The sequence below is a fragment of the Ostrea edulis genome, chromosome 1 (genome assembly GCF_947568905.1).
Source record: "Ostrea edulis chromosome 1, xbOstEdul1.1, whole genome shotgun sequence".
Lineage (NCBI taxonomy): Eukaryota > Metazoa > Mollusca > Bivalvia > Ostreida > Ostreidae > Ostrea > Ostrea edulis.
This window is the reverse complement of record NC_079164.1, coordinates 69,672,755-69,698,793: the sequence shown is the minus strand read 5'-3', so window position 1 is coordinate 69,698,793 and position 26,039 is coordinate 69,672,755. Positions and strand designations below refer to the sequence as shown.

At 33.7% G+C, this 26,039-nt stretch overlaps 1 protein-coding gene across 6 annotated transcripts in view; it reads right to left on the bottom strand.

Moving 5' to 3' along the window:
* LOC125683575 (fibropellin-1-like) overlaps window positions 1-26,039 on the bottom strand; it is a 161,337-nt gene that overhangs the window by 38,340 nt on the left and 96,958 nt on the right. The window contains exon 1 of one of the 6 annotated variants that reach the window (XM_048924879.2): window positions 21,151-21,535. The exons of 4 other annotated variants lie outside the window; for them this stretch is intronic. In XM_048924879.2, coding sequence (XP_048780836.2) covers window positions 21,151-21,490 — 340 coding nt within the window. In that variant the 5' untranslated portion in view covers window positions 21,491-21,535. Of the gene's footprint in view, window positions 1-4,549; window positions 4,675-21,150; window positions 21,536-26,039 lie in introns of those variants that run through there. One more of the 6 variants, XM_056158527.1, reaches the window with a different exon arrangement.

Sequence of the window (26,039 nt, the reverse complement as noted above, 5' to 3'; positions counted from 1 at the left end):
CGCCCAACTTGTTACACCCCCTCCCTTTTCGAAACATTAATAGGTTTCACCAGAATATCAGTTGAAACTTTTGAATTGTTAGAATCAATAGCAATCAAATAATTTACACATACATCTAAAACAACACTTGCAGTTTAGAGGGGTACATAATGTAGATCTGCGATACGTGTCCATCATCTGTTGATTCATGTCAATTCTATTGTATTTTTCACAGTTTATACTTTTACTATAATGAATTATATGCACTGATTCAATTACAACTAATGGCACAAGACTATCTTAGATTATTTTACTAAGGCGCAATTACGGTATCAATATCGGATGTCCGATTGCTACTTGTTTGAATTATTTTTTCAAAGCAAAATAAGGCTGTGTTCAAAACAATTCGAGCCAAACATTTGATTATTGTGGTTAACGATTCACTAAAGTATTAAAGATTTAATGAAATCAGAACATTTAGGTTGGTCGGTGATATGATTTTAAGGGGTTTTTTTTTGGGTTTAGTACCTTTATGCATTCTTTATATGAAATTTCAAATATATACATTCATACCGGATATGATTTTCTGGCGTTTATCTGAACAATTAACGCCCAAAATGAAAAAAACCCCACACACACACAAAAAACCCCCAAAAAACACACAGAGGAAATTCAGACTGTATTTCCAAATTTAAATAAAAATAAAATTCGTTATCATACCAACTAAAATATTTTCAGAAATTAACCACTTTTAAGACCATAAGATTTAAACGTTGTGGTTGATGTTTTTAAAAAATGTGTTTTTAGAGAGAGAGAAAATCAGTCCGATTTATTTGTAGCAATTTTCAATGACCTCAGATGACCTTCAGTTCATCATATCTTTTTATCCAATTCATTGACATGCCAATATTTTTGGTTAGTCCTGTAGCTATGGATGCCATCTTTAAATCATAGTAAAATAATTAAAATCTAATTACATTCAGTAAATGTTTTTGACCATTTCCCTAGAAAACTATCCTCAAAAAGATATTTTTTAGAGGCGCTGAGGAAATTCGGACTGAATTTTGGGCAATTTGTTTTTGCGTTACGTGGAACATATTTTCACATCATAGTGTCTGCACATAGACTATTTGTATGATGGCCATAAAATATAGCCATATTACAACCTGTTTGTTTGTTGTACATATTTTTGGATCTACAACTGCTAAATTTTGGCCTTTTGTGTTTTTTCAAAATTGTTAGGTTCAGGGGGTTGTTTCCATGGAAACGAACTCATTTACATATATAAAAAATGTCATTTTTCAAACAGGAGAGACCTCGTTTCTATGATAAAATGATTTTCAGAAAAATCTAATTACTTACATCTCAGCATCATATCCCCTTAATAATGAATATTAAAAAAACCCCGAGATAATAATAGAAATGAAAACTTATTTATTGAGAGACTTTTATACCTGTTCTTACATGTAATAAGGAATTATTATACCGAAACAGTGAAAAACATTTCTCCGTGCGTATATTCTAACACAATCAGAAGTAAATCGGCCGCTCTTAGCAGAAGTCATCGTCTAAAATGATTGTATAGTCATGAATTCGTGAGTTAGTCCTCCGGAATGGTATATAATCTAGCTCACGAATGACCGTACAGGTTCCTCAGAAACAGCTGTAGCACATTACTCAAATGGTAACATTATATTCGTCGCTTGCAATTGGCAGATTGGATATGTACATTCTTTATAGATTAAACGTGAAAATAACGATGAGATTAACAAACTCACATATCGAAAATAACCCAGTAGATACATCAATTGTATAATTTCATTATACAGTGGAATCATTTAAATTTCAGTTTCGTAGGGATGTAATTTTCATTAATAAAGAAATCAACATTATATACCACTGTATCCAGGCTATCTTATGCGATTATTACATAAATAGTGAATAATACACAGCAGAAAGAAGTATCCAAGTTTCATCAGCTTGTATTTCATACACGTTCTGTTTACTTCTTCACTGCATAAGAAAATATTTATATGAAATCATTATGCAAGGTGAAGATAACGAACAGTGATCAATCTCATAACTCCTACAAGCAATACAAAATAGATAGTTGGGCAAACATGGACCCCTGGACACACCAGAGGTGGGATCAGGTGCCTAGGAGGAGTAAGCATCCCCTGTTGACCGGTCACACCCGCCGTGAGCCCCATATCCTGATCAGGTAAACGGAGTTATCCGCAGTCAAATCAGTGTGCCAAGAACGGCTTAACAATCGGTATGAAACACGTCAGACAGCATTTGACCCAATGCGAGGTTGTATTGACGAACTAGATCGTTATAACGACCATAGAATTTGCGAAATGCTGACTTCAATCGAGACTGTTGAAATTCCTGTACCATCAACTTGTTTGTCAGTAGCTTACCTCGATTTAAAAACTGACTATACCCAGAACAAGCTCTTGCATATCGAATCAGTTGAGATATATAAACACCATATGCAGGTGATAATGGAATATTGCTACATAAATGTGGGAAGTTGACGATGGAGAAGCTGAAATCATCTGAAAATGCATTCTTTGTAGTAAAATAGCAAACATTGTAGTGTTATACATGACTTATTCTAAGAACGACTCATTTTTTTGTGTAAGAGTTATGCCCCCTTTTTCTACTCTTTGTTTGCAAAGTTTTGCACTGAGCCCGTGCACACCGCACAGTTTCTACCTTGTACAAGTGTACACCTTTTCCAGTGATGTAGTCCCACAGTGTAAGTAATTTTTGTGTTTTCTTATGTTTAAATTCTTTTTATGTACATAAGTTACATTTGCAGTCAATATTTATACAAAAGTTCATGAAAGTTATTTAGACCTTTGGCGGGAAAACTATTCGTGCTATGTTTCACCCATGCATAAACTAGTCTTTCAAACTTTCAAAGTAAGATTTATTAGGTAGTCATTTTCAGTTCTATATTTATGTCATACATTTTTATTATCTTGCGTAATTTCTCGTTGTAAATCAAAGATAATTTAGTTGTATTTTTTGCTATGTTTCACCCATGCATAAACTAGTCTTTCAAACTTTCAAAGTAAGATTTATTAGGTAGTCGTTTTCAGTTCCATATTTATGTCATACATTTTTATTATCTTGCGTAATTTCTCGTTGTAAATCAAAGATAATTTAGGTGCATTTTTTGTCAACCGTGTGTTATTAAGAAAGTGATATTTGGTCATGATTCAGTCAGTCATATTTATTATATTGATTTATTCATTGTTACACCATTATGTCATGTGTAATGTCTACATTTTCTGAATTGTGATAGAGTGTAATATTTTTGTTACAGCTTTTTACTAATAGTTTACCCAATAAAGAATTAACTGAACCACAATGGCTTGTGATCAGTACAAAAATAATGTATGGAAAATATGTTATCTAAACTTTAATATCATGAATTATCTTTCTTCAAAGAAATTGAAGACAGCAGTAATTATTGGTGCTCACTTCGTAATCTTTGGCTTCCTCTGAAAAGTCTCTGTAGATAAGTCATAGATACATTCTGAACATATTCTCTGATGTGCCAGTTGTAAATGTTTAAACAGAGCTCTGAAGATAAGACCCTTGTAAACTTGCTTTCAGAAATGATAATATTGTCAAGTAATAACATTAGAATGAATACGTTTGTTTCAAGGGAGAGTTTTCATTTGGTTCACAATATCTATAATGCACTTTAAAGTAAAAGTGTACTGAATATAAGATAGTTAATATTGTGATGTTCAACAAGTTTCTGAAGATATTCACAGCCTACTACATCATGGACACTAAAACTGTACCTAAGAATATCAATAACTAAATTCCAATAACAAGAACCACCCTCGCTCCCAAATATAAATATTGAAATTTATCATATGGATAATTATTTCCAGCTGCAAAGAGAATTAATGAACCTTGCTGAGAATCGGGTAATTAAATAATCAAAGCCCTGTGTCACGACAGGCGTTGGTACGATAAAGAACTTACATTGCTATTGCCATGCACACCATCCTTGTTTAAATTTGTGGTACTTCACCTATAGCTATCTATATAATGATATATTAGATATCTTGCATGAATAAAAATATATCAAAGTGTCTTAAAAGAATAGATCAGCCTCGTGTATGGTACAATACTTTATAAATTAATCTGAATACAATACAGTCATAAATTTTAACTTTTTTTCTTTATGAAGTGAAATCTTTAGAAATATTTATCACCACTGGAAAAGCTATATTTTAATGTTTCGAAGTATTTTTTCTCCATCGTCAGAAGAGTGGTTTAATGTTTCAATCTATTGACGCTACCATTTACTCATTATCAATATTGTTGAATGGAACTAGTAAATTCATTCCACAATTGTATGCAGGAATTAATCTCTGTACAGGTAAATATCAGTTGCATATGTACATGCAATTCTAAAATAAAACCATCAATCATTTCTGTAAAGTTCGCTGCGGGGTTGAGGTGCCTATGATGCTTGGGAAGTGAAGGAATTCTGAATCTATAAATTTATAGGTCTTATTAGAGTTAAATCATTTCTCACCTTGACAACAATTGCCCTTGCGATGTGGATTGCATTTACACGATAAAGATGAGCTGTTGAGAATTCCACCATTTTCACATTCACGGCAAGGTCGTGATACGTTCATGGGGAAATTTTGACTTCTATTACAATGTGCAAGACATCTTTCCAGCGTATGAGGATTAACAAATTCGGAGCAACACATCAATCGTACTCTGTACTGTGACTGAAAGTCACAAACGCCGGTACACTGGTTCCACGATTGCCAATTAAAAAGAAAACACTCTGGTTTGCTTTTACAATCCTCAGATAAAACTGCACTGATGTACCAATTAGTAATTAACAGTATCAAAAGCTTCATATTGAATATTAAAAGATTTACCACAAAACTTCAGCATTAAATCAGTGTCCCTCTATCTACCAAGTAACAAATGATATGAGGTGATTCCACTTTATTGACCTATAACTTTCAAAAATCCCCATATTGGTGTTAAGGTAGTATGGTGTGTAAGACGATAAGACAAGGATTATGTAAACAATTAGGAAAGATATTCATTCGAAATTATATTAAATAACAAGGATTTCGGATGTCAAACATATAAATTTAGGTTGAATAATGCATTCACGTTAACTGTCATAATACTGGAAGTAATGTTGACATTCAAAACATTGATGCGTACCATATGCATTTCACATCGAAAAGGTGAAAATTACACGCTTACCAAACACGAATTCAAATGACATGTTAATTATAAATGTTTTTAATTGATTTGGTTCTGCACCATTGAGTTATTTTTACTTTGCTTAAATTATTGTAATTGAGTTATTTTTACTTTGCTTAAATTATTGTAGTGTTATCGGATCCAGAATCAAAGTAACTAATTAAAAAGGAGGAATGTTTTAGATCCAACTTCCAGACCTGCAACCCAGCATCCCCTTCACGAATCTGAGTCTCACAATTTCTTTTCATAGACATTGGGAATCTAATTCACACTGAGTGTAGTTCCACATTCACTATGAAACGATGGAATTCTTAATTTGTACGGGGACACTTTATGCCAATGATATGTACTATATACTGTAACAGGTGTCAATTTGAAACCCAGTATTTTACAAATGAAGGCTTGATCCTTCTACAATCCATGTAATCACACTGTATAGGAGTCATTTTGCTGTTCTTGGAACATTGTTTAAAGGGAAAATGATTCCCAAAGAGACTTCAAATTTAATATCCTATTACCACACCGAACAAGAATAACATAGCATAAAATCACATTACGAAAGACAAATAAGTTATCAATAGATGGCAGTTTATGTTATTGTACCAAATGATTTAGAACCAGTGCTTGTATTAACAAGCAGAAGTGTCAATCAAAGACACATGATCTTCGTGAGTAATTTGGCCTCAAAAAATAAATTCTTATTTTGTCTTTTAGTAAAACCTGCTTCATTTAAAGATCAAAATATGCTTAGCATTCGGATTAAATAAATGGAATGTGGATCCTAAACAACTTCTAGTAATTTTCAAATTACAAAACGTTTCGCAAATCCACAACATCAAAACATATGACTTTTCAACACTTTACAAGACCATTCTTCACAATGAATTAAAGACTACAAACCAAAAATGGAAAAAGAAGATATTTAAATCTAGTGATCAGGCAATCAGGAAATTACTTTGTTAAATGCCATTCTAATTCTACGCACGTTTATATCAAAAAGAGGCTTGAGATCCTCATAGGCAGTATATTCGTAGTCTTTGGTGATCAGATCTTCCAACAGTCTCTTGGAATTCCCATTGGCACGAATTGTATCCCTTTTTAGATGATCTATTTTTATATTCATGTTAATTAGAGTTATGAGTTTGATCACCGTTCGTTATCTTCACCTTTCCATCATGATACACTGATGAAAAGGTGAAGATAATGAACATTGATTGATTTCCTAATTCAGATAAGGAATGAACAATTAAGAGTTGGGTAAACACGGTCACCTGGACACACCAGAGGTGGGATCATCTGCCTAGGAGGAGTAAGTATCACCCGGCGACCATAAAATCATTTCGCATTTCAGTGTTTAAACGCCACTTAGTCTTATTTTTTCTCTTTAGTGTTGAATTTGCATTTATAATTTCCATCAGAATTGCTTTGTCACTCATATTTACTTCAGGTAGCTCACTACATTAAAGCTTATACTCTATATGACACCACATCACAAGATGGGAATTTAAATGTTTTCTGAAAGTATTTGTATCGATTGATTTGTTTGTCATCGTAGCTCAGTAGTTAAAGCATTGGGCTGGTGAACCACAGATCTCGAGTTCAAATCCGCCAGAGTCTTTTGTTGATATGTATTGAATTTTTTTTTTTGAAGATCATGTTTTTATCCAAATTTGCATATTTTCTGCCTTTTTGGCATATATACTTATCATCATATCTTTTATGATTAAATCAATTCGTACTGATCTGAGAACCTAATTCAGGGTGTAGTGAGTCACCTTAACGTGAATACATTACTTTTTGATAGCGTCCGAAAAATTTCATTCAATCCTACTTACTCGCATTGTGTGAATGACGAAACGCGGGTGCAGCAGGGACGGACTTTTGAAAACCAGCACGGTGAATGGTGAGTGAAGTTTAGAATAAATATCATGAAAATATCCCCCTAAAATTGGAAAAGAGATGCGTTGCATTTCTAAAGTTTGTCAGTATACTTTTCCTATATCTACTTTTTGTTATTCATAAGCATATGCTTCAAAGTAAATTTATCACATCACAGTACTTTTATCAAGAAATCAGATAAAATATAACAGCAGCAGATTATCTTTGACGAAACCTTGATAGATATAATTATTGTTGCTTGAGTCTACTCACTTAAGATAGATAAAGTGATAAATTTAGATTAAAAGCAATATACGGTATCAGGTTGGTCACTATGGCCCCACAGCACATTGACCTAAGAAACTTGCACATGTGTATCTGAATCACCAGTGTGTGTTGCTGTATCGGTCTTCAATCAGAACCTGGTGTCATTTCGAATCAACAATGAAGGATTGCTGGAAAGATGTTAATGGTATGAAATAATGTTGATTTAGAATTAAATGTATTTGAATAGAAATGCAGTTGCTGTAGGCGGTATTGCATCTATGTGAAGATGAAATTTGAAGATAACGAACAGGACTTTACTATTAAGGTTCTTTTAAAATTTATATTCATCAAATCTTAGAGAATTTGTCACTCTATTTTGAATTTTTTCGTGACAATTTCATATTTTACTTCGTGTTTTTCTTTTATTTCCGCGAATATATATACATTTCTTCCGCGAGTTAATTTTCTGTTATACAATATAAATACAGGAGCTTGTGGGAGCTTTGTTCCCTAGTCCCCATATGAACGTATGCAATCGTTCTCAAATGACACACGCACAAGTCCAGTCTCTAAAACTTTATACCATTTTTCCGTTTGCTCACTGTGTGTTCACCGTGCGATCTCCGTTCACAGTTTAGCGTTCACTTGTCACCAACCGCTCACGTTCACCGTTCGCTCACCGTACGTTCAGCGTTCAGTCTTTGCATTTTCATTGAGAACACCAAAGTGAAAGGATCTATTTTGATATAGAGGCCAAAATGAAAAACAAAAGAATCCCCCACACGCGGTTTCGCATTATCAAATTCAGGGGGAAACACGTTTCATTATTATTATTATTACATTTGTATTATACTTTCATGTAAAATACTCGAATCTGATTGGTCGAGAAGCATTTGAAAAAACATTGTTACCCTCTGAGAACAGGAAGCACGTGTTCCCGGGTGTTAATATCTAGCAACGAGTAACAGTACTTGACAACGGATGATATTATAAAAATTATCACATACGTCAAATTTTTGCGCGTACGGTTCGCCGTAGATTGTTTGACAATGTCGTTGAGCGTTTGTAATCAACGCGATTACCCGCATCGAAATACAAATTATCGCATGGCAGTGATAGATCAAGTTTTTCTGCTTTGGTGTTAGTATAACAAAAACATAAAAGGTGGCGCACAAATAAAGGCCAATGAAACATGCGAACAATTTGCATGTAAGTTGCTGCGCCAGCGCCATCTTTTTTTTTTAAATCTTATTAGTGTTTTTTTTTTTATATGTATATTGGCTTGGATTAGTGTAATTTACATGTTTATTTGCTCATTTGTAAACCTAGACATTAGTAAACGGTTGTTTGTATTAAGTTGTCCCAGCCAATTAATTTGTATATTTTGGTCTATTACGTCATTTTGTTTGAAATTGGTTTATTACGTCATTTGTTTGATCATGATAATAAATGACATGTTCACTTAAAATGTGTTTTTCATTAGAAATTTCAATGATTATCCAATCACCAAAACTGAGCTACGGAATATCAGAGTTTTTTTGCTCGTACATGTATATGGGTTTTTCTATTTCAAAATTGCGGAATATAAATGTATATATCTTCTTTCTTACCTGATTATGAAATAAATACAATCAAATGGATATAATTCGAAACATTCCGAATAAATTTTGTTTTCGCTGGATAGAAAAATATTAAACTAACAACAACGTGTCTATAATCTATTTACTCCTATACTTTGTACAAATTGGATAGTGTTACAATCATGACGAAAACGTTCAGTTTTTTTTAGACACAGAGGTGAATATTTGCTAAAACAAAGGAGATTGAGCTAATTTTAGATAACGGTACATTTTGTTGTAAAGGAATAGTGTGCACATAATCATAATAGATATTCAAACTTTTGCACATGGAGATGTATGTGTGAAAAGTGAATTGTTTTATTCTGCATGCATTAAGTTGACATTCAGCACAACATAATACAACAGATCTATGATATCGTCATTGTACACTGCATTAAGACTTTCTAGTTACAGTACATGAGAGAGAGTCTTCAATGAATGGTTGTTGTTATTACGATAAAATACTTGTTTTATGATGGGGGTCCTTTTTAGGATAAGTACATAATCCTAAAGGTACCATGCCATTCTTTTGATATCGTGCATCATTTTTGTCTCCCTATACTTTTGGATTGTTTTATTGCTACTAATTATTACATTACTAAATAAATGACCTTTGCTATTCCTCTAGTGGGTAATACGTTGTTTTTCTTGTGTAATGATATCATATTTGATCAGGTAATAGACAGCTATCCATAAATATAATATAGCGTATTGTAAATGACATAGAGTACTCAAAATACGAAATCAAAACTTCGATTTGCTCGATAAAAAACTATAGATCTTCACGTTTGTGGAATCCATTATATACATTGAAGGTTAGACAACTGTTATTGTATACAGATTGATCAAATTGCACTGAAGTGGTATATAGGACCCTATGCCGAATGATTTACATATTTGGGACGTTTGGAGGATCGAATCTCTAACAAATTTAACTTTAAAAACACATTTATTTATATCCATCATTAAATATACATGTAATGATATGATAGTGTTTACTACATAGAGAATCAATATGTCACAGTCCTTCCACGGCTAATTAATGAAATTCTTTATTCATATTTTTACACTAGACTATATGCTGTAAGTAAATCAATAGTTTTATTCTGTTATGATATATCATAAGAGATCACCGTTTAGATTTAGATAATTGGTTTTATTCGATACTCATTCATTAAATAGAAAAAGATTTTAAAGTCTAATTATCAAGTGCAGTATTTCTGTTAATCGTTTTAAATATATTTTCAATGAATATTAAAATCAACAGGCAAAACTTTTCTTGATCTGTGCTAGTGAAGGTGAAATAGAAAGTGATGCCCAAATTTCAGACCACCTGTGCATCTCAAAGATACATTAAGATAAAGTTGAAGTATACAACCTATTGAAAATAATATACAGGCCTTTAAGTAACTTGATACATTTATAATAACTTCGATATTTGAAAAAAGGCATAAAGGGAAGTACAAAAACACCGTTTGCAATAGGCAGAGTAAATCATCACTGTATTATTGAGATTAACAAAAGAGAAAGGAATAAAAACAAGAGGCCCATGGGCCACATCGCTCACCTGAGTCACCTTGGTCCATATCAGAAGATTTTCCATATCTATTTGCATGTAAAACCGTAGTCCCTATTATGGCCCCAAACCTACCCCTGGAGGCCATGGTTTTTGCAAACTTGAATCTACACTATGTCAGAAAGCTTTCATGTAAATATGAACTTCTTTGGCCCAATGGTTCTTGAGAAGAAGATTTTAAAAAAAATTCCCTATATATTTGTATGTAAAACTTTGATCCCCTATTGTGGCCCCATCCTACTCCAGGGGGGCATGATTTCAACAAACCTGAATCTGCACTATAGCAGAAAGCTTTCATATAAATCTCAGCTTTTCTGGCTTAGTGGTTCTGGGAAGAAGATTTTTAAAGATTTTTCCTATATATTTGTATGTAAAACTTTGACCCCCTATTGTGGCCCCATCCGACCCCCGGGGGGCCATGATCTTAGCAATTTATAATCTGCACTATATCAGGAAGCTTTCATATAAATCTCAGCTTTTCTGGCTCAGTGGTTCTTGAGAAGTTGATTTTAAAAGATTTTTCCTATAACTTTGTATGTAAAACTTTTATGCCCCCCTTGAGGCCCCATTCAATCTCCGGGGTCCATGATTTTAACGAACTTGAATCTGCACTATATAAAAAAAAAACAACAACAAAAAAAAAACAAAAAACAAAAAAACTTTGACCCCCTATTGTGGCCCCATCCGACCCCCGGGGGCCATGATTTTAATAATTTAGAATTTGCATTATATAAGGAAGCTTTCATATAAATCTCAGTTATTCTGGCTCAGTGGTTCTTGAGAAGAAGATTTTTAAAGATTTTCCCTATATATTTGTATGTAAAACTTTGACCCCCTATTATGGCCCCATCCGACCCCCGGGGGCCGTGATTTTAACAATTTAGAATCTGCATTATATAAGGAAGCTTTCATATAAATTTCAGCTTTTCTGGCTCAGTGGTTCTTGAGAAGAAGATTTTTAAAGATTTTCCCTATATATTTGTATGTAAAACTTTGACCCCCTATTGTGGCCCCATCCGACCCCCGGGGGCCATGATTTTAACAATTTAGAATCTGCATTATATAAGGAAGCTTTCATATAAATCTCAGCTTTTCTGGCTCAGTGGTTCTTGAGAAGAAGATTTTTAAAGATTTTCCCTATATATTTGTATGTAAAACTTTGATCCCCTATTGTGGCCCCATCCGACCCCCGGGGGCCATGATTTTAACAATTTAGAATCTGCACTACCTAATAAAGCTTATCTATAAATTTCATCTTTTCTGGCCCAGTGGTTCTTGAGAAGAAGATTTTTTAATGACCCTACCCTATTTTTACCGAGAAGAAGATTTTTTAATGACCCTACCCTATTTTTACCTTTTCTTGATTATCTCCCCTTGGAAGGTGGCCTGGCCCTTTATTTTAACAATTTAGAATTCCCTTTACCTAAGGATGTTTTGTGCCAACTTTGGTTGAAATTGGCCCAGTGGTTGTTGAGAAGAAGTTGAAAATGTGAAAAGTTTACAGACGGACAGACGGACGGACAGACGGACGGACGGACGCCGGAATACGGGTGATCAGAAAAGCTCACTTGAGCTTTCAGCTCAGGTGAGCTAAAAAGATATGAAGGTTCCAAGATTGGAACTTGTCTAGACCAAAATGCAGTGTACATCGTGGGTGATTCTAGGTCTGATAGCACAACAAATTTATCAACTTATTGACTGCATTACGGGAATGATTACTAAAATTCAAATTGAGGATGGGAAACTTGAAGGTTTATCAAATTTTGGTAATTTATAAAAAATTGTCTGTCTGTTACTTCGAAATAATCTTATTTTTCTAGGAGGCAGATTTTCGACAGCAATAGAAAAAAAAAAAGAATTTTTAAGAAAAGAAAAAAAAAGCATCAATGACAAGAAAAGGAAAAAATCGAAAATCTCTAGATTATTGCCCAAAACGGGAAATATGCAATGTATTCCAGTTTTTAAGATTAAATAAAAATGCATCGTAATACATGTACAACTGGTATCGCATGTTACAGGCGGTGTCAATTTCGTATCCGAATGTTATGATTAAGGTATTAAATTTCAGGGGGTATTTTTGGAAGGAGGTAAAGGTTTGGTCAATTAACCTTCTAATTAAAAATCATCATGACTATTTTTGAAAAAAAATGAATTTTTTTCTACTATAAAGACTTTTTGATATCATAGACAGTTGCTCCTTCAACAAAAATGGAAAACGGAAATATTCATATCTAGTGATCAGTCATTCAAAAACTTACTTTGTTAAACACCACCTTGATTCCACGCACAAGTACTCTGAAGTTGAAATAAAAAATATGCTAGAGTTCCTCATTGACAATATCTTCGTGGTCTTTGGTGATCAGGTCTTCCAACAGTCTGTTGGAATTCCCATGGGTATGAATTGTGCTCCTTTGTTAGCTGACCTGTTTATATATTCATACGAAGCAGAATTTATTCAAAAACTTCTACGTGAGAAGAAAAACTCTCGCTGTGGCCTTCAATTCGACATTTCGATATATCGATGATGTTTTATCTATTAACAATAATAACTTTCATTCATATGTCGATTTGATATATCCCTGTGAGTTCGAAATAAAGGACACCACAGAGTCGTCCACTTCTGCTTCATACTTAGATATTTTATTGAAAATAGACATTAACGGCAAACTGACAATTCAACTGTATGACAAACGGGATGATTTCAGCTTCTCCATCGTCAACTTCCCATATTTATGTAGCAATATTCCATTATCACCTGCATATGGTGTTTATATATCTCGACTGATTCGATATGCAATATAGTCAGTTTTTAAATCGAGGTAAGCTACTGACAAACAAGTTGATGGTACAGGGGTTTCAAGAGTCTCGATTGAAGACAGCATTTCGCATATTCTATGGTCGTTATAACGATCTAGTTCGTCAATACAACCTACCATTGGGTCAAATGCTGTCTGACGTGTTTCATACCGATTGTTAAGCCGTTCTTGACACACTAATTTTGACTGCGGATAACTCCGTTTACCTGATCAGGATATAGGGCTCACGGCGGGTGTGACCGGTCGACAGGGGATGCTTACTCCTCCTAGGCACCTGATCCCAACTCTGGTGTGTCCAGGGGTCCGTGTTTGCCCAACTATTTATTTCGTATTGCTTATAGGAGTTATGAGATTGATCACTGTTCCTTGTCTTCACCTTGCATAAATATTAAGGAAATTCTATATATTTCCCACAGGTCATAGTGGGTGGCCTGGTGGGAATAGGCGAAGCAACTGATAGTATCAGTCTCACCTACATTTCAATAAAATGGTTTAAATAATCATGATAAGTATTATTAAAAATGTTTTACATGTAATATTGCTACTTGGATTATATCCCCCATAACAGTTGTCAGAAATTCTTTTATTCGATTTAAAAGGAAAAAAGGGATGGAGTAGATTTAAAACAAAAGGTGCCTGAGTCTTAACGATCACCTGGGTATCATTTGTTGATCTGCATATATTTAGTAAATAATTTGGTCCTAGTTTCTTCATGATTCATTGTCGAATATTGGTGCAAAGTGATAATACACATACTCTGATAAAAAGGGAAACAGCATCCCATGTAAATGAACATTAAAACCCTGTATTTATCCCTTGAGAGAAATATTTCAAAGATTTCTCTTATTTTCACGTTGAAGGAATTCGATCCCCTATTGTGGGCCCACCCTACCACAAGGGGTTATGATTTGATGAGAACCCATGGTCCGGTCGTTTATGCTAGGACAATTTTTATAGATTTTCCCTATGTACATGTATATCAATATAAAGCTTTGATCCCCTATTGTGACCCCACTCTCACATTTTGAGCAAACTTGAATCTGCACTACTTTGAGATGCTTGCATGCTGCAAATATGCTGATTTAAAAGGTGCAAAATCACAGTTTGTGACAGACGCAGGCAACTGATTCTATACAATTGTGGATGGTACCTTAAAAGAACGTTTATGGCATTAAGTTCGACCTTTTGGTAAATATGAAATGCCACTATCACTTGTTTCTCTAGTATCAACTTGGCTAACTAAACTAAAAACATTCATACGGTATTAAGTGGACTTTATAGCGAGACACTAATGTAGCGATATTTCCATATATTCAGTGAGATGTAATTTTGGCAACTTCTATAATTTCAAGAGGATTTATCTCCAGTATGGAATAAAATACTAGCAATATTCTATTTTAGCGTACTCAATATTCTTACTAATAATGCCAAAAATAAATTCTCGCTAAACATTCTTCTTATACGGTATATTCTGGTGTCACAGTTTCCAGAACCTTAAAAGCAAGCAAAAGCTATCTATATAAAATAATCATGAAAAGGCATCCACTTTCACATTCAAAATAATTCTGGTGGCACTTTTCTGTAATTTAGAAAGTATATCAACAAAACCCTTGTATTTGGCTTAGCACTAAACTGCAAAACGATGATTAAAAGAAAGATAACAATGTTATAACTTTTCAATAATGTAGTATTTGACAAAGAAGTTTGCAGACGACGCCAAATACCTATTTTCTGTGTGAAAGTTTCTTGCATCAAAATCATGTGTGCAGACCATGTATGGCAACAAGTTTGGCAGTTTTAATAATAATAATCGTTAGATTCATTGTAAGTTTATCACTTTCCATCCATTTCATAGAGTTAAAAAGATCGTGTAACCGTTCTTCGATACCATTGACAGATTTATGTGAAACATCCTGTGATGTAACATCTGCATGAAAGGTGAAGATAACAGTAATCAATCACATAACTTCTATAAGGAATCCAAAATAACAAGTTGGATAAACACAGAATCCTTGACATACCAGTGGTGGGATCAGGTGCCTAGGAGTATGTATAACATTTAGACCGGTCACGCCCGCCGTAAGCCCTTTGTCTTGATCAAGTAAATGGAGTAATAAGAAGTCAAAATCAGTGTGCCAAGAACGGCATAACAATCGTTATGAAAAACGTCAGACAGCATTTTACCCAAATGATAGGCTATATTGGCAAAGTAAATCGCTATTACGACCATAGAATTTCCGAAATACTTACTTTAAACGAGGCTTGAAACCCCTGTACCATCAACTTATTTGCCTCGATTTAAAAACTGACCATACGCAGAAAAAGCTCTTGTGTGTCGAATCAGTTGAGAGATATGATGGAATATTACTACATAAATATGGAAAGTTGACAATGGAGAACCTGAAAATATCCCGTTTGCCATACAGTTGAGTTGTTAGTTTGCATATTTAGAAGCATTTGAATGCTTTAGACATTAACAATTACAATGAAGAACAGTGGATCCAATATGGATCCCTGAAGCACTCCTTTCATAACATCTTTTTCACCAGACAAAACACTTTTCCATTAACAGATTTTGACCTTCCATTAAGATAAAATTGAAATTATTTAAAGGAATTTTAACAAATACCAAATGATAAAAGCTTGTGAAATAATACTTCGTGATTTACAGTGTTAACGTCTTTACAAAGATCAATAAAAAGAACACCTGTTAATTTGCCACTGTCTATGTTACTTAACTATTTATGAATAATGTTATAAAGTGCCGTTTTATGTTAATAATTTGGTCTGAAACCGGATTGATGTTCAGTTTAAGGAATATTTTTATCCAAATACTCGTAAAATGAGTTTAAAACATGCCTTTCAATGATTCTCCCGACAATTGCTAGAACTGATACAGGTCGATAATTGTGCACCATAAAATTGTCGTCAAATTTAAAGAGGGGTAACTCTAGCTTTCTTACATTCGGAAATGGTTTTGACATTTGAATTCTTTACATAATGTTTACAACATTTCTTTGTTATTATTAAATCAATGTCTTAGGTACTGTTCATGAATTACGACTAGTTTACATTTGGCCTGCGATGCTCCTACGGAGCAGTGAACAATACAAAAAGTATCCAAGCTTTATCAGCTTATATTTCATACACTTCGGAAAACCAATTCCTGTTTACCTTATTCCAAGGTTTCGAAGCATATTTTCTCTATCGTCAGAAGAAAATTTGGATCCATTGACGCAATATTTCCTCATTTGTCAATATTGCTGAATGGAACTAGTAATTTTTTTCCAGAATTGTATATAGGAATTAATCTCTGTACAAGTAAATGTAAGTAGCACATGTGCATGTAATTCTAAAATAAAACCACAAACTATTTCTGTAAAGTTCGCTGCAGGGATGAGGTGCATATGATTCTTGGGGAGTGAGGGAATTCTGAATCTATCAATGTATAGGTATTATAATAGTTAAACCATATCTCACCTTGACAACAATATCCCTTCCGATTTGGATTGCATTTACAAGATAGTGATGAGCTGATGAGAATTCCACCATTTTCACATTTACGGCATGGTCGTGATATGTTCATTGGAAAACTTCTACTTCTATTACAATGCATGAGACAGGTTTCTAGAGTATGAGGCTTAAGAGATGCGGGGCAACACATCAATCGCACTCTGTACTGTGACTGAAAGCCACAATACCGGTACACTGGTTCCATGATTGCCAATTAAAAATAAAACAGTCTCGTTTAGTTTTACAATCCTGAGATAAAACTGCACTGATGTACCAATTAGTAAGTAATAGTATCAAAAGCTTCATATTTAATATTAAAAGATTCACCATAAAATGTCAGTACGAAATCAATGCCCCTCTATCTACCACGTAACACATGATATGATCATTAATTTTTGGATACCATTTTATTAATCTATAACTCATAAAAATTCTCGGAATAGTTTTAAAGTTGCATTGTGTATAACACGATAAGGATTATGTAGACACTTAGGCAAAATATTCATTCGGAATTATATTAAATAAGAAGGATTTCGTATGTCAAATATATAAGTTTAGGTTGAATAATGCATTCACGTTCACTGCCAAATTACACACTTAGAAAACAAGGGTTTAATTGACATGTGTATGTACTTCCTTAAGCATAAATTCGTTTATTCTATTTGCTCAATTGAGTTGTTTTTACAGTTTGAATTATTGTAGAGGTCTCGGATCTGGAATCAAAATAACTAATTAAAGAAGGAATGCTCCAGATCCATGTACCTGACCTGCAACCTAGCATCCCCTTCACGAATATGAGTCTTACAATATATATATATATATATATATATATATATATATATATATATATATATATTGGAAATTTACACTGGGTGTAGTTCCACATTCACTACGAGGCGATGAAATTATAATTTACACAAGGGGCACTTTATGTCAATATGTATATGCTGTAATTTTTAACTTTGGTGATAAAAAAAGATGTAAAAATTGTGTCGTCATAGAATATTGATTGTTCAATTTTTATTCATTCATTGCTCTGTCAAATTCATTCAAACTGAAATTTGGTTGCGCCTGTTACGCTATTTTTAGCCGAGTTGCAACGAAGTTGAACTCGGCTATTGGTTTGGTGATGCGGACGGGCGGGCGGTTGGGCGTCAACAATTGGTTTCCGGATGATAACTCAAAAAGTTTACAATCTAATCAAATGAAACTTTGACATATTGTTGGATACCAGGTAAGGAAGACCCCTATTGATTTTGGAGGAAAATGGTCAAAGGTCAAGATCACAGTGACCGAAAATACAATGAAAATTTCACTTTAATATATTGTTGGGTGCCATATAAGGAAGACCCCAATTGATTTTGGAGGAAAAAGGTCAAAGGTCAAGGTCACAGTGACCGAATATAGAATCAAAATTTCAGAAATATTTGGTTTCCGGAAGATAACTCAGAAAGTTTACATCCGAATCAAATGATACTTAAAAATATTGTTATGTACCAGGTAAGGAAGACCCCTATTTATTTTGGAGAAAATAGGTCAAAGGTCAAGGTCACAGTGACCAAAAATAGTTTTAAAATTCAAAAAAAAAAATTGGTTTCCGGAGGATAACTCGAATTTTTTTATAATTTGAATCAACTGAAACGTGGATATATTGTTGGATACCAGCACAGCAAGGCCCCTATTGATTTTGGAGAAAAATGGTCAAAGGTCAAGGTCACAGTGACCGAAAATAGATTGAAAACTTCAGACAAATATGGTTTCTGCACAGTAACTCGAAAAGTTTAAAATGAAATTAGTTCTTCACAATTATTAATATGCCACATCATTCCTGACTTTACAATGTATCCCATGCAACTCGGCTCATGCACCCCATGGTGCATACATTGATACATTGATTTTTGTACATTCAAACTGAATGTCGTTAAAATACATGTTCATATTATATATTCCAAACCTTTTTTCAAAGACAGGTGTTAAATAAACCTATACATTTTTAAATACGGGTATGATAACAGATATAATGATTTTTTTTTTAAAAAGTCTCGTCAGACAAGGCTGACACATATTCTCGCGCGGGGAGATGGTGCATATAAACATCGTATTACCCAGTCGCTAAGAACTTGTCACCTTGGATAAGAAGGAACAATACAAAACAAAAAGAAACAATCAAAATAGATTGGGAAATAAATCAAATATATAAATGAATAGATTAAACAAAGAATGACTAACTATAGTAATTATCAACATATTCTTGAATTATGTATGCAAACGGATCTAACATCTAATTTGAATTACATTGTGGTATTGCCTCAATTTTAAATCTAAAGAAAACTACATTTAATGTTCAAAGACAAAAAATTACAAACACCTCTAAAGTCATATTTCAATTACTCTCGCCGATTTTTACATCTGTACGAATGTCAATTTCAAATATCTGGATTAGCTTACCTCTACTGTGGTAAAAACCACCTTGGAATTTGCGTAGAGTATACAAGTTATACACAAGTCGGTCTTTGGATTATGCAGACAGTGCCGATAAAGAATTATGATGAAAATATCTTTTGTTTCAAAATATATAGAAACTTGATCAAACAAATTTGACACGACAAATTATTCCTATATACAAAAAAGCCCAACAAACAAAAAGAAAGAAAGCTACCGAGGCCTGAGAATTATGTCTCCAAGGGTATTAAAATTGCTTCGAGTGCTACGAATGTATCGGATTTTTGTTCTGCCTGGTTGTTTTAAAATAACTTGTGTTTCTATTTTCACTGTTTTCCAACAAAGTCTACCTGTCCTCTATCCCATACCTAAATGAATTGCCCGTTTTGCACGGTCTGTACGTTTCTAAGGGCGTGGTTCACTGGTATTAAACTGATGATAGTAACGATCGTTACTATCATCCCAAGATGGCGGAAGGAAATTCCGGAAAGACCACGTTTACGTATTATATCTATTTGTATTGTTTATTTGCGAATGATATGTAGGCAAGAAATATGATACACTAGCAACAATTACGATCAGGTGTTATTTTTATCTTTTATACGGCTCATTTGAATACAAAATTCGTCGTTGAAAAAACAGCGAGGATGATAGTAACGGAAAGGAATGATGATGGTAACGTAAAACTTTCGTTATGCATTCGCATAGAAAGGCTTTAATAAGAAGCACAGTACCTTTATCAAGAAATCAGATAAAATTTAACAACAGATTATCCTTGATAAATTTGAACTATTAATTTTAATTCCACGACTATCATTGGAGTATCTAAGAGCGGTCTCCTTAAATTTTCAAATTTAAGATAAATCATGGTCTCCTCTTTATAAAAAAAAATCGATAAAAAGGAATAAATTTTTCCACACTTGGAGAGATAAATGACAAGATCTTTGGATTAATTGCTACTTTTAGTGGGAGAACTAATATCTTATTCCAAAACACTCTTAAACTTTGTGTCATATTATGAATTTCACATCGATAAAATTATAGAAAATAGTAAAAATGATTATATAGGAGACAAATTCCAAGCCCTATAAAATCCTGGATCCTCTGGGGCTTTGACACATGCCCCGTTCCCAGGACTTCGTTCTGAAACCATCTTAAGGCCCCCAGACCCAATACCTCATGCAGTTGCGTCCCTATGCTTACGTCAATTCCAAGATCTGTCCTCAAGTATATACAGCAATTTATCTCTGCAGGTGAATGCAAATTGCGCACGTAATTCTAAAAACTCACCCATTATTTCTGTAAGGTTCGCACCAGGGATAGGGTGCATATGATTCTTGGGAACTGAGATAGTTCTGAATATATCAATGTATAGGTATTAGAATATTTAAACCATATCTCACCTTGACAGCAAATGTTCATTGAAAGACTTTGACATTTTTCCAGCGTATGAGGTTTAACTAATTCGGAGCAACACATAAATCGTACTATATTTCAAGGTTTCGAAGTATTTTTTCTTCATCGTCAGAAGAGTAGTTTACTGTTTGAATCCATTGCCGTTACTATTTACTCATTTGTCAATATTGCTGAATGGAACTAGTAAATTCATTCCACAATTGTATGCAGCAATTAATCTCTGTACGGGTCAATATCAGTTGCATATATACATGAAATTCTAAAATAAAACCATTAATCATTTCTGTAAATGAGGTGCATATGATGCTTGGGAAGTGAAGGAATTCTGAATCTATAAATTTATAGGTATTATAATAGTTAAATCATTTCTCACCTTGACAACAATTGCCCTTGCGATGTGGATTGCATTTACACGATAAAGATGAGCTGTTGAAAATTCCACCATTTTCACATTCACGGCAAGGTCGTAATACGTTCATGGGGAAATTTTGACTTCTATTACAATGCGTAAGACATGTTTCAATCGTATGAGGAATAACAGATTCGGAGCAACACATCCGTCGCACTCTGTACTGTGACTGAAAGTCACAAATACCGGTACACTGGTTCCATGATTGCCAATTAAAAACAAAACACTCTGGTTTAATAGTACAATCCTCACATAAAACTGCACTGATGTACCAATTAGTAATTAACAGTATCAAAAGCTTCATATTTAATGTTAAAAGATTCACCAGAAAAAATTTCAGTCCTGAATCAGTGTCCCTCGGTCTACTATGTCACAAATTATATAACCAATATTTGTGGATATCACTTTATTGATTTATAACTTATAAAAATGTCCTGCATGGTTTTAAGGTAGATTATGTTTAATACGATTAGATAAAGATTATGTAGACCATTATGTAAAATATCTATATGGAAATTATATTTTAAAAACAAGGATTTCCCATGTCAAATCTATTAATTTACGTTGAATAATGCATTCATAATCATTGCCAAAATACTGGAAATAATGTTGAAATTCAGAAACATCAATACGTTCATTACGCATAGGTGACAATTACACGTTTAACAAATACGGATTCAATATTTCTTTTCAAATGACAGGTGTGACCTTATCTATCTATCAATGGTTTTATCTAACTTATTTCTGCTTCATCGAGTTGTTTTTACTTCACTTAAATTATGTTAGTGTTATCGGACCCAGAATCAAAATAACTTATTAAATATTAAGGAATGTTCTAGATCCAACTACCAGACCTGCAACCCAGCATCCCCTTCACGAATGTGAGTCTCACAATTTCTTTTCATAGACATTGGGAATTTAATTTACACTGGGTGTAGTTCCACGTTCACTATGAAACTATGGAATTCTTATTTACACGAGAGGCACTTTATGCTAATATGCATGTACATGTACTGTAACAGGTGTCAATTTGAAACAGAGGATTTTACAAATGAAGACTTGATCCTTCTACAATCCATGTAATCATACTGTATAGGAGTCAATTGCTGTTTTTGGAACATTGTTTAAAGAGGAAATGCCTCCCAAAGACTTCAATAAATATTTGATGGAACGTTAAATTATTTTATATTCAAAAGTTTGTACTCCTCTTTACTTTCTTTGTCCATACAAGTACTCAAGTGATATGATTGTGAATAATATGTTGTATGCATTTTTTCGCAAAAGTAAAGACGCTCACATTTTCATGCTTGCATTGTAACATCACAATGCATCAATACATTCTTACGTCGTAAGACTATTTCATGACGTCAATTTTGCTAATGTGACGTTATCATTTTAAATCCAATACTTACAAAAGGTAAGAAAGTAATTTGGTCTGCGATTTTTTTTTTTAAAATTATTTCATTCGAAGCAGTATCGTTTACGATTTTATTTTTACGCAGACTGATGTAATTTAGTTACATGTACCCCCACATCCCCTCCTCTATCCCATTTTTTACTGCATAATTACTCGATAATTTCTTTTGCATTTGGTTTTTGTAATGGGGCATAGGCCTTTATAGTGTTTGGCTTTTTTTGTGCGCCACCTTTTTGACATCATTAGTGTTTTAGTTGTATATTGGCTGGGATCAATCTGTGTAATGTATATATGTTTATTTGCGCAGTTGCAAATCTAGTTCTATTTTTTATATTAAGTGGTCCCATCCAATTTATTTTGTAACAAATTTGAACTATGATGCATTTTTTCTCTGTCGTCATTTCTTTCAATAAATGACAGAATCACTCAACAATATTGTTATTTCATCATAATAATAGTCAGCTGTGACAAAAACAAGCTTCGGAATGCCAGAGGTCCTTCCAATATTATACATCGCTTATCTTCAAAATTGTTGAATAGAAAATTGAATATCATATTCCCATTCGGAACAACAAAAACATAAAATAAAATTACATTCTGAATGAAAAATACGTTATCCATAGGTGATATTTTATGTCATTGTATTTTAGAACGATGACAACTAATTGAAAGAGAAACATGGCCATCGGGAGTAGATATGACCTCGAAAAATAATTGTTTTATTTAAGTAAAATCTACTTTATCAAAAGCGCAAAGTATGTTTAGCTTTTTTTTTTATTATATCAAGATACATTTATTGATACAAGTTAAGATAACGAACCATGATTAATGTCATAATTCCTATAAAGAATATAAAATTACAAGTTCGGTAAACACAGATCACTAGACATACCAGAGGTGGGATCAGGTGCCAAGGAGAAGTACGCATCCCCTGTCGAACGGTCACATCTGCGTCAGTCTTATATCTTGAAAAGGTAAACGGAGTAATACGTAGTGAAAATCAGTATTAAAAAAGGGGTGGAAAATTGGTATGAAACACGTCAGAAAGCATTTGACGCAATAGTTATAACACAGAATTTGCAAAATGATTGCTTTAAAAGACACTCTTGAAACCCTTGTAACATCAACTTATTTTTCAATAGTTTATCCCGATTTAACAACTAATCATACACAAACTCTTGCGTATGAAATCATTTGAAATAAATAACACCATATGCAAGTGTCAATGGAATATTCCTACAGAAATATAGGAAGTTGAAAAAACTGGTTACATATGCCGTCAACCTTATATCTTGTTCAGCTAAACAAAATAATTTGCAGTATGAATGAAAAAGTGAAGATAACGAACAGTGATCAATCTGATAACACCCCCCAAGGAATACCAGATAGAGATTTGCACAAACTTGGACCCCCTGAATATACCAGAAGTGGGATCAGGTGCTAGGACGTGTACACATCCCCTGTCAATCAGTTACATCCGCTGTGAGCCCTATCGGGTAAACGAAGTTATCGGTAGTCAAAATCAGTGTGGAAAGAACAGCCAATGATAGGTTGTATTGGCAAACTAGATCGTTATAACGGACATAGAATTTACGAAATGCTAATTTTAAACGAGACTGTTGGAATCCCTCCACCAACAATTTGTTTGTCAGTAGCCTGCTTCGATTAAAAACCGTCTCCATTTGAGTGAAAGATTCTCGAGGGGGGGGGGGGGGCGTTAAGCAATATACAATCCATCGATTTAAAAACTGATCATACGCAGATGAAGCTCTTGCATATTGAATCAGTTGAGAGATATAAACACTATATGCAGGTGATAATGGAATATTGCTACATAAATACGGGAGGTTGACGACGGAGAAGCTGAAATTATCCCATTTGTCATAAGGTTGAGTTGTTAGTTTTCCGTCAGCATCTGCTTTCAATAAAATATCTAAGTATGAAACAGAATTAGACAACTCTGTGGTGTCTTTTATTTCGAGTTCACAGGGATATATCAAATCAACATATGAATGAAAATTATCATTGTTAATGGACAATACGTCGTTGATATATTTAAATGTCGAATTGAAGGCCACAGCAGGATATTTTTCATCGTATGTATACGCTTTTGAAAAATTCTCCCTCGTGATGATATATAAACAGTTAAGTTAACAAAGGAGCACAATTCGTGCGTATGGAAATTCAAACAGACTGTTGGAAGATCTGATCACCAAAGACTACAAAGATATTTGCAATGAGGAACTCTAGCATATAGTTAATTTCAACTTCAGAGTATAGTTCTACGTGGAAGTGAGTGGTGTTTAACAAAGTATTTTTTGGATAACTGATCAATAGATATGAATATTTCTTTTTTTTAAAATTTTTTTAAAGAAGCAACTCTCTATGATGTCAAAAAACGGCCCAACTACGTCAGACAAGATTCGAGATAATGAAATGTATCTGAAAATCATATTATTACATCGATCATACAATTTGCACAATGCTGATATTAAACAAGACTGTTGAAACCCCTATAATATCAATATATTTGTCAGTAGCCTGGCTCAGTTTAAAATTTGATCATATGCAGAACATGAAGGCGCGTATTGAATCATTTGAAAAACATAAAACCACACACAAGTGCTAATCGACTGTTGCTCTATAGATATTGGAAATTGACAACAAAGGAGTTAAAGTCACCCCGCTTGTCATAATATTGAGTTGTTAGTTTCCGTTAAAGTCTATGTTCAATACAACATGAAATAGATGTGGAAGACTATGTGGTGTCTTACTTTGAGTTCACTGAGATATATCAAGTCGACATATGAATGAATGTGACTATTGTTTACAGATAAAACGATGTCCATGCATCTAAATGTCAATTTGAAGACCACTGCAAGGAATATTTGTACTGATGCTGAAGCTTTTGAAGAATTTATGTTTCATCAGATAGCCAGAAAGATAATCCACAAGAAGTGGATACAGGTTGAAGGATACTAATGTAGAGACCATCAAGGACGGGGAAGTGAGACTGGAGATTAGTTTGATGAAGTGTTGATGAGATAGATAGCTGTAGTCGATTACGATACAGCCACCAGTGGAAATGATGAACGAGATGGACATTCCGGAAGTAACAGAGTCGGAGGTGAAACAAACTCTGACAAAAACACCATACTTACTCAAAATAAACAAAGACGCAGTGGGGAAAGTCCAGGCAAAACTTCTAGTATTCAGAAATGTGTGAAATGATAAGGTACCAGACAAATGTGTGGAATGAGAACGTACCAGACAAATGTGTGGAATGAGAACGTACCAGACAAATGGAAGAAAAAAATGGTTGTGAACTGTAGAATTGGGATCTAAGAACTGGAGAGGCGTGGTATTGCGATCTAACATTACTACATTTATGGAAAGAGTGATCATCGAAGGATACGCAATGTCGTAAATGATGCTC